Source organism: Cupressus sempervirens, chromosome 5 (genome assembly GCF_028749045.1).
Source record: "Cupressus sempervirens isolate cs-2001-9-10 chromosome 5, ASM2874904v1, whole genome shotgun sequence".
NCBI lineage: Eukaryota > Viridiplantae > Streptophyta > Pinopsida > Cupressales > Cupressaceae > Cupressus > Cupressus sempervirens.
Window position 1 is genome coordinate 949,782,403 of NC_143122.1, and position 10,470 is coordinate 949,792,872.

The window sequence follows — 10,470 nt, forward strand, 5'->3', positions numbered from 1 at the left end:
AACAGGCAATTCATAACATTCATCTCAGCGAGATTTTCACAGGCATTCATAAAAATCATTCCTCTCGGGTGAAATTTAGATAAGACATTTAGGAATCAATGAAATCTGAATAGGCATGTAGAATCCGTCACTTCAATGAGATCTAAGCAGGCATTTTGAATTATTCATCTCGATGGAAATTAAACAGGCACTTCGAAATCATTCTTCCAAATAAAATATAAAATTTAAACAAGCATTTTAAATCTCAATAATATTGAAAGTTAATTTGAATCGTTCGCCTTCGCCTTACACAGTCGATTTGGAAATCTCGATGACATTTAGTCAGTAAATTCGAGACATTATCATTGAAATTTAGACATTTAACAGGCGATTTGAAAAACACTGCACATTTACATACAAGAGTTTCTGAAGGACGTCTCATTGAAATTTAGACAGTAAATTCGAACCATTCGTTGAAATTTAGACAGTAAATTTGGTCCATTCATAATATTGAAATTTTGAAATTAAGACAGTAAACTCAAATCATTCGCGTCGTTAAAATTTAGACATTGAACAAGAGATCTGAAAAACAATTTCCATATCAACAATTATAAAATTACATAATATTGCTAAACCAAAAAATCACTTGCATATTTAATTAATCCTAAATTTGGATCCGGCATACATTACAATCCACAGCAAAATGTTAAAAATTAAAGAGCCCGCAGGCAAACCCTAGACTCACTGGACAATAAGCAACTGAAGTACTCAAACACGGCACCTGGAGTTGCCCTGTTATCTACTCACTACATTCATTGCAAGCAACCTCTGTTCTCTACCCTTTACATCCATTCCAGGTGCAGTCTGTCCTGTCTTTACTACATTTATTTATCTAGTGCTCAGGACTCGAACCTGCGCTGCTACAGAAAAAATACACTACATATATGAGGGTTTCAGGTCAAGTGCGAGGAGAGCTCACACTCACCTACGGGCTCCTTTCAGGTCTTTTATTCTATAACCTTCGATTTAATAATGGCTTCGCTTTGACTCGGCAAAAGAATGTAAAATGTCAGAAGAAGATCTCAGAGAGCACGCCAGAGAACAACCACCACCACAACAACAGGGGAACGGAAAAGAGCATCATTACTACAAACTTCCTTCCTAAGAAGTACTTCTGGCGCAGCGTGTGATCCGATTGCAGCTGCGCCTGTAAGGATTCGCCTGCCCGCCGGATCGGCAATTATAATACGACGCCCCGCGTCTCGAACACGGGACGCTGTTGGACCTCAGGGCGCCATAGCTGATGTAAGTCCTCCCGGCCAAAATCCTCCTGTTGCTCTCCGAATCCATAAGCATTTCCTCGTCCTCAAAGCACTCCCCAATCAATCCATTACACCCCAGCCGCGGGTTCGAGTCCCACAGGCTGCTCCACGCCTCCATTTCACCCCCAGCCTCAGATCCCGCTGCAAAAAACAAAGAAACGCAGAGCAGCGACCACAAGAGGACGAACCACGGGATCCCCTTGCCATTTCCCATCGCCGAACAAACAACCAAGAGCGCCTAATAATCTAAGCCACAAAAAACACGCCCAAAATCCTCCTCTGTACTTATCACGGGTGGGATTCAGTTCAGTTCAGTTCAGCCCCTGGCACAAAATTTCTCGCCCAAAGCCCACCACAAACATATACACACAAAGTATCTCCTCCTCTCTCTTCTCCTCTGCTGTGTATATACGTCCAAAGCGCCTTTGGGAATATGAAGGTGAAGAAAGAAACGAGATTAGGTGGGCGACACCGGATTTCTCCACGCGGAGTTACGGATTCCCACAGCTTTCTTTAATCTTTTCCCTGCTTTTTTAATTCTTTCAACGAACATATAATGCATTTTGTGGGCCCCTCGAACAGCTGGTAAGACTCGTTAATTGCAGTTGCGCCCACACGTATGTGTGTCCCCATGACATTCCACCGCCTTCTCTGGACCCATCACTAAATTTAGGATAAACGCTCTTTCCTCTTATTTGAAGGCATTCCGATATTGCCCTAAATTAACATAAATAAAGGAAAGATTATCCTGTTGCCCATGGTCCTATTGTCGTCATGTAAAAAGTCCAAAAAAACACATATACTGATAGTTGATCATTTTCTAGTTTTTTTCTAACTGATTGGGCTTCAGGTTAGCTTTAAGTTCTTCACACACCTATGAAGATTAACCGAAAAAATTGGTCTAATTTTGACATACAAACTAGGAATTATAGGTACACAAAGTTAGCTTGAGCAACTACTCGATCATTTCTCCTTGTGCTTATAAAGGAATTTTGACCCAATCACCGCCCATGGTAGCATTGCAGCCACGTCAAAAAGCCCAATTACCATTCATAAGAAGTCTCAAAAAATGATAGCACATCTAATAGTCGATCTCACACATATACTAATAGATGACAATTTTTTAGCTTTCTTGGTTGCTGATTGGTCCATTTGTGCTAAAAGTACTATGTTTTGGGTGAATGGGTATTGGGGGTGAACATAACAAGTTCCGGCGAATATTTTAAAATGACACTATAGACCACATCGCACGTTATGAGTTCTAGAGAGAACTCCCTAAATCAGAGAAAGCCCAAAGATTAGGTTAGATATTCGCAGAAAAAATCGACAAATTTTAACATACAAACTAAGATTCAACCTTTTTAAAAAGAATTTCTATATCCCGCTAAATTAACAAAGTTGTCCTCCTTGTAACACTTCTTTCCTCTTATTTAAAGGCATTTCGATATTCCGCTAAATCAACATAGCTGTCCTCCTTGTAACGTTTTTTATCTCTTATTTAAAGACCCTTTACTGTCCCGCTAAATAAATATTAGTAAAGATTAAAGCGTCGGAATGTACCGTTAGGAGTACAGCGCACAGCTTTCTTCACGGTGGGTCCACATTAGCGTTTTCTACATTAGTCTTCACGGAGTGGTCCTCCTTTCCTCTTTTATTATTTTATATTTAACTAGTATTCATTAAGAATCATCTATGTCAATTTGTTTATTTTTTATTTAATAATTTTTTAAGCATTATGCATTAAGAATCATCTCTGTCCTTCTATTTTTCATTTGAAGTTTTAGCATTATGCATTAAGAATCTTCTGTGGTCAATTATTTGTTTAAATTTTAAATATTTTGCATTAAGAATCGTCTCTGCCCAATTATTTGTTTGGACATTAGGTGCAAAATAATATGGCATACCTAGTGGGCTTCCCAAGGATAAAGGGTAAAAGGGAAATAGGAAAAGCAAAAGGGAAAAGAGAGGCCCAATCCTCTTCCCTTATCCATTCTCTCAACCTGTGGTGGATGAATCATTAAATAAATGGGAGGGTCACCTTTTGATGCATATATGAGGTTAGGTATATTCTCGTAGTCTTTTGTTTTTATATATATATGGAACTACTATTTAAATCTATTAATTACTTATAATTTGCTTATTCTAGTGTAATCAGAGTTTTTTTAACAAAATACAAATCTAAATCTATTTCTTTAAAACTTGCATATATTTAATTGCAATACTATTGTGTTTAATAATAAGTCATAGAATTTACCAATTAAATGTAGTCTTGAGATTTTTTCGTTGTTACCTAGAATATTTTCTACTTATCTATTGCTCATTGAATTAATGGTCATAATCATCCACAAACCCAAGAACTGGCCCTCACAATCAACTAGATCACACCACTTATGTTTTTTGGAGCTCCTTTTCTCTTCCATTATTCAAATCAATGTGGTAAGAAATCTAGTTTAAATTAAACTTAGGTGTATAACTTACTAGATATCACTTGATAGGACTTCATTTACCATCACCAAACTTAGCTTGACCAAGAGAAATTATGCATTAGTCTCTTCAAGCACGAATAAAAAGCAACCATGTGATTTAATACGTAAACTTATTTTTTAGCCAATGACACGATGTGTCACATTTTTTTCTCCTTTTACAAGAACTACTAATAGATCTTAATGAAAGCATCCTCCAAGTCTCTCAATAATAGATTACAAAATAATTTTAAGAACTTCATGACTTGCCCAACTCAAACAAAATGAATGATCTAAAAATAATAATTCTTACACTTTACAAAGTCTTGAATTTTTAAGGATCACATGATAAGACTTATGTTGGTAAACAAATTTGTCACTTGAAAATGGCCCAACAAAGTGTATGTGACAAATTGTTCACGGTAGTTGGACAGGCCCTTGATATGCAGCCTTCCTCTACGTTTAGAGGGGCAGCTCCCTCGTATGATATAATTCTAAAGTTTTTCAAATAAAAATGAAATCAAACTTTAAAAGATAAATAGAAAGCCATCGATGACGAATGCACCGGATGACCTCAAAGCTTTCCTATACTAACTTAAACTGCTAATTACAACAATAAGATCTATGCTTGAGAATTATCGCTAGCACAATATTGATCCAAAGATTCATAAACCTCTGCACAATACTGTGAAAATGCTGACTGCAAAGAGAATCAATGTTTCTAACAATTTAGATTCGAAAGGAGAGAACTCAAATTGCACATTCCTTTATTTTCTTGCACCAAGAACCTAAGAGGAATTTTTGATAAAAAAAGACAAAACTTGTACGCACTTTCCAAATATTATCTTCTGATCAAAATGTTAGCATAGTGTTCCCTTTTTCTAAAATCCAAAAAGTCCCTTTACAAAGCCAAAAAGACTCCTTATATAGACATGGAGGTTAAGAACTACTCCTTTATGGTCAATAAATGCCTCCCAATTACATGATTTACAAGAGGTTAATTAACCTAGACAAAATTAACCAATGTGACTTGAAACTCGAACATTTGAAAAGAATGTGAATGAATGATCTTTGATGGTAGCCATCTCATCTTCTCCTCTTGAACTTAAAAAGTTGAAGAAGAATCGATTTGAGCATGTCCTTTTGTTCTTGATTTTAATATTCTGCTTTATATGGCCATATCCTTCCAAGATTCATTTATGACTTAATTGTATGTTGATATCTCACTCTAGACTTCCATCTGAACCTTAATGATTTTCGTGGCACACTTTACATAAGAATTTCATAAGATAGATCAATATATTCAATCACATTTCCCCATTTTGGTTAGCATTACAAGAATATCCGAGAGACACCATTAAATTGATCTTTATTTGGAAAGAATGTCTCCTTTGTATTTGACCAACACTTTTTCCACATACTTGTGAACCACTTCTAACAAGCTCTTGTACAGTCTGAATAGCAAGGCAAGTAATCTCGACATGTTTTGTTAGACACCATAAGCTGAGATACATTGCCTCTCATTTCTTCTCTTCTCTTTGATGCTTGGAATCTAAATCTTCACATATTATCATTTGGGATCTTTCACTTGATTACCAAATAGATCAAAGTTGCCTTTCTCTTTATTTCTAAATACACGTGTGTTGTGGCTTGCACCAAGATTGGTTATGAGTTTAACGCATCATACATCTTATTTGCGATTATCCCATTTCATGAAATGTAATCATTCACATGCCTTCTCTCTTGTTTCTCATTAAACATGTAGACTTGCAAGCTATATTGATCATAAACACTATTTACTCATCAGTATATTTTGACTCACATGGTATACCTAAGAGGCATTCAATTAAATAGTTATACTACAATCTATGTTTCCACATTTGGTGTATCTATCTATGAGTAGTGCCTTATGTATAAAGACATCAACATGGCACAAAAAGATAAGTTGAATAATTTTGAGGGGCAATTTATGTTGTACAACAAAGACATTGGCAACCATCACTAAAAAATGATCCACTCCATGTTCAAACCAATTCAACACTTTCCATTTACTTACAAATCCTCTAAGCTTGAGTCATTCAGCCGGACAGTTAGAGGGCATATTATTTGTGCTTCCAATTTCATTGGCAACTGATGATGGCATTTAGATTGGCAACTCCACACTTCACAAAATATGCTTGTGCACAGGTGCAAGGAAGGTGTGAGATTTCTGCATTTACTTATTGTGTTGACCTGCAATGCTTCCAACATTGACAATGTTTTATTTTATACTGTGCACATTCCTAGACTGGAGGCGACACCTTGGTTATGATTGAACTGGTGAATGGACATTATATCAAACAATTACCATGATTTTTTTATTATTATACCACTATCATTATGAATGTTGCAGCTAGAAAATAAAGAAAAATTGGTCACAAAAACCACTTGCCTTGTCTATGATCAATTTGAGGATGGAGAATTCAGATCAAATGGCTCTTGTGCCTGTTGGAAACATAGATGGAGTAACTAAGAGGGGGGGGTGAATCAGTTACCACAAAAAAATATTTCAGATCCTTTGGATATTAACAAAACTTATTGTTGCTGACATTCAGTAAATACACAGAAAATGTTGTAGCTCGGTAAAAGCAGTGTGATTTACTTATTACTAATCTTAAACATTCACAGTGATTAACTAGAAAGCATAAAAGAAATAACATGAACACATGAGACACCAGGATTTAACATGGAAACCCAATATGAGAAAAACCACCAATGTAACTAGTTACTGATTTTCACTCTTTTGAAGTGAGCAACCTAGTTAAAGGTTACAAAACACATTGTTAGGTGTGACCTTGTTAGAGGATTTAATCACCCTATTAGGAGTGTCCTTGCAAGAGGTCTTTAGAACAATTCAATGGAACTATCACCTTGTTAGAGGATTTACAACTGGCTATTAAGCCAACTCTGTTAAGAGATTTTGGAATCATAGCTACAATGGTAAGAAAGTGACAATGAAATGACCTGAATGAGATGCAACTGAATTACTGATTACAAATCTCTGTTCTACTTCATGCTAGATCCAACTTGATCGAATATTACTTTGCTATTCCTCAAGGATATCTGACCATCCTTCAAGTTCGCTCACACTTGTCTTTCTCAATTAATCAAAATACTTGCATTCTCTCACACACATTAGAATCTCAACTTGACCTTATATTTATATCGTTCGAATTATCAAGTTGGCTCAATTAAAACTTAAAATGACCAATAATCATTACCATAGTCAGCTAGAATCAATACTTGAAATAATTAAACTTCATTTCGCAAATCAACAAAATCCTTCATTGGTCGACCCTACTCAGTAAACACTGATCCTGAAATGATTTCCTGTGTTAATCAATAGAAGCTTGGTTAACATTGAGAACTTACAAAATCCTTTGGAAACTGAGTGAACTCAATGAATACTAACTTTGACCAACTTTCCTTCATTAACCATGAGAACTCGGTTAACACTACTTTCTACCATAATTTCCTTCGACGCTCGAGTGAGCTCGGTAAGCACTGACTAACAACTGATATGACATTTGTGTAACATCAAAGACAACACACAATTAGACAATTGTATCCAACAATCTCCCTCTTTGGCATTGATGGCAACACAACATGTCATAGCACAATGAAATTTGAAAACAAGAAATGCTCTGACAGAAAGTTTCTCCCTCTTAGATTTTATACCACAAACTTCTCTAATGCAGTAATCTTCCTTTATGAAGGAATTACATAGCTTCTTCCTCAGAACAAATTTCAAAAAGATATGACAGTAAACTCTCCCTCTTTGACAACACATGCCAAAGACAAGACATACCAAATGAGTATCAATGTACCTTGAGTACTAATTCATATGCAATGTTCTCTTGACTACGCTACATCAACTGATAGATCTTCAACTTGGTTCATGTTGATGCATCACTAAACTTCATTTAGTGAGCTTCAGATAAGGGAATGACCCCTAACTTACCTCTTAGATACAAGAATGCATCCTTAGGTAATGGCTTGGTAAATATGTCTGCAATCTATTCTTTTGTATGGAAATATTCCAATCTGATTTCTTTATCCTGCACCAATTCTCTGACAAAGTGTTATTTTATAGCAATGTGCTTGGTTTTGGAATCCATCACGGGATTCTTTGATATGTTAATTACACTTGTATTATCACAAAACATGACAACTAGTTCTTTGATCTCAACCTTCATACCTTCCAACAACTGTTTAAACCAAATAATATTAGAACAATTTACTACTGCTGCAACATATTATGGTTCTAATGTGGATTGGGATGTGCAGTTTTGCTTTTTACTTGTCTAAGATACCAAACCTTTTACCAAGAAAGAATGCTCCACCACTTGTTCTTTTTCTGTCATCAATATTTCTTGCCCAATCAACATCAGTAAATACTTCTAAGTCTAGATTTCCTCCAAGCTTATACCATAAGCCATAATCTTCAGTACTTTTCAAATATCTCAAAAAAAATTTGATTGCCATCATATGATTTTCTCTAGGTTTTTTCAAGAATCTTGGTACTATACCAACTATAAGAGAAATATAAAGCCTTGTATGAACTACATACTTTAATTTTCCAATCGTTGATCTATATAAGCTCTAATCTACCTCTTTTGAGTCATCATCTTTGGTAAGCTTTAATCTAGTACACATGGAGGTTCCAACTAGTTTTGAATCTTCCATACCAAACTTCTTGAGTATCTCCTTTATATACTTAGATTGAGTGATGTAGATACCATTCCTGCTCTATTGTATCTAAAGACCAACAAAGAACTTAATCTCACCAAACATAGACATTTCAAACTCTTTGTTTGTTTGCTCTAAAAAAAATTTGCATAGATCATCATTCCCTGTATCATCCATGAATATTTATGCCAAAACAATCTTTTTATTTGGTCCTTTCTTAATGTACAAACTATTATTATCATTAGTTCTCTAGAAACCAATTTGTAAATGGTATTAATGCAATCTTTCATACCATGCTCTAGGGGCTTGTTTCAGACCATACAATGCTTTGTGTAATTTGCAGACCATGTTCCTTTTGTCTAGATCAACAAAACCTTCTGGTTGTTCAATGTAGACTTCTTCATCAAGAATACCATTGAGAAATGCAGATTTAATATCCATATGATATACTTTAAATCCTTCATGTGCTACATATGCAAGTAAGGTCCTGACACCTTCCAATCTTGCAACAGGAGCAAAAGTCTCACCATAATCAATGCCTTCTTCTTGAGAATAACCTTTACACACCAATCTAGCTTTGTTTCTTGATACCTTACTATCTTTATTCAACTTATTCCTGAATACCCATTTTGTTCCAATCACATTTTTGTCTTTAGGCCTAGCTATAAGAGTCTAGGTTTTGTTCTTCTCCATTTTCTCTATCTCTTCATTCATGTTCTCAATCCAACTTTCATTTTCCAATGCATCTTTGGCATTTCTAGGTTCAAAATCAGCAAGTAAACATTTACCTTTTAGCTTACTTCTTGTCATAGTACCTTCTAATTTATCTCCAATAATCTGATTTGGTGTATGATGCCTCCTGATGTACTTGGCCAATACAAGTTCTTTGCCTTTTGAATAAATTGCATTGTCATCCTCTTGAACTTCTACTTCTAGTTCTAGTTGTTTAGACTTTGTAGTCATTGGCTCGGTAGCTTCAAAATGTGACTTGGGTCCTTGTGACTCGATTATTGAGGAAGACTCAGGAGTAGAAGTCTCCTTATTGACAGATGTGTCTAGCAATGTATCAGGTTCAATGTAAGCAAATCTCTTGTAATCCTCTGGTTCCTTTTTGCTTTCTTCTTTAGTCCTTTCTACAAACTCATCAATTCTTACATGTGCACTTTCTACGATTTTGTGAGTAGACAAATTTAAACATCTATATGCCTTACTTCTGCAAGAATAACCTAAGAATATGCCTTCATCACCTTTTACATCAAATTTTCCTTTTCCAGATTCTTTCAAGATATAACATTTACTTCCAAATACTTTTAGGTAACTTACATTGGGTTTATAGCAATACCATAACTCATAGGGAGTTTTATATGAGTCCTTCTTCAACTATACTCGGTTTAAGGTATGAACTGCAGTGCTGATAGCTTCCTTCCAATATTTGATAGCAAAGTTCTTTTCAATCATTAGAGTCCTTGCCCAATCCATGATGGATTTGTTTCTCCTTTTAGCTATTCCATTTTGCTCGGGAGTTTTAGGGCCTGATATCTATCTTTTGATTCCTCTTCCAATGCAAAAGTTATTGAATTCATTGGAGATGAATTCACCACCTTTGTCTAATCTTAAGCATTTCAGTCTTTTCCCTATTTCCTTCTCTACTCTTGCCAAATACCATTTGAATTTCTCAAATGCTTCTGACTTCTCTCTTAAATACATAACATTCATCATTCTAGAGTAGTCATCAACAAAAAGAATAAAGATTTTTTCTCCACTATAGCTTTCTATTCCAATAGGTTCACATAAATCAGTATGCACTATTTTCAAGATATCTTCAGATTGATAGTTTTTGCTTTTAAAACTAGTCTTTCCCATTTTGCCAATCTGACAATTCTTGCATAGACCAACATTAGGTTTCTTCAAACTAGGAATGCCTCTTGCTTTCTTGAATTTTCTTATTTTCATCATGTTATCAAAATTTACATGACATA

The 10,470-nt window shown here is 35.3% G+C and overlaps 1 protein-coding gene across 1 annotated transcript; it reads right to left on the bottom strand.

Moving 5' to 3' along the window:
* Positions 1-605: 605 nt before the first annotated feature.
* Positions 606-1,829, bottom strand: LOC149559098 (rapid alkalinization factor-like). The gene has a single exon (XM_089833058.1). The coding sequence runs from the start codon at positions 1,513-1,515 to the stop codon at positions 1,141-1,143; it is 375 nt and encodes a 124-aa protein (XP_089689184.1). The 5' UTR covers positions 1,516-1,829; the 3' UTR covers positions 606-1,140.
* Positions 1,830-10,470: the final 8,641 nt, after the last annotated feature.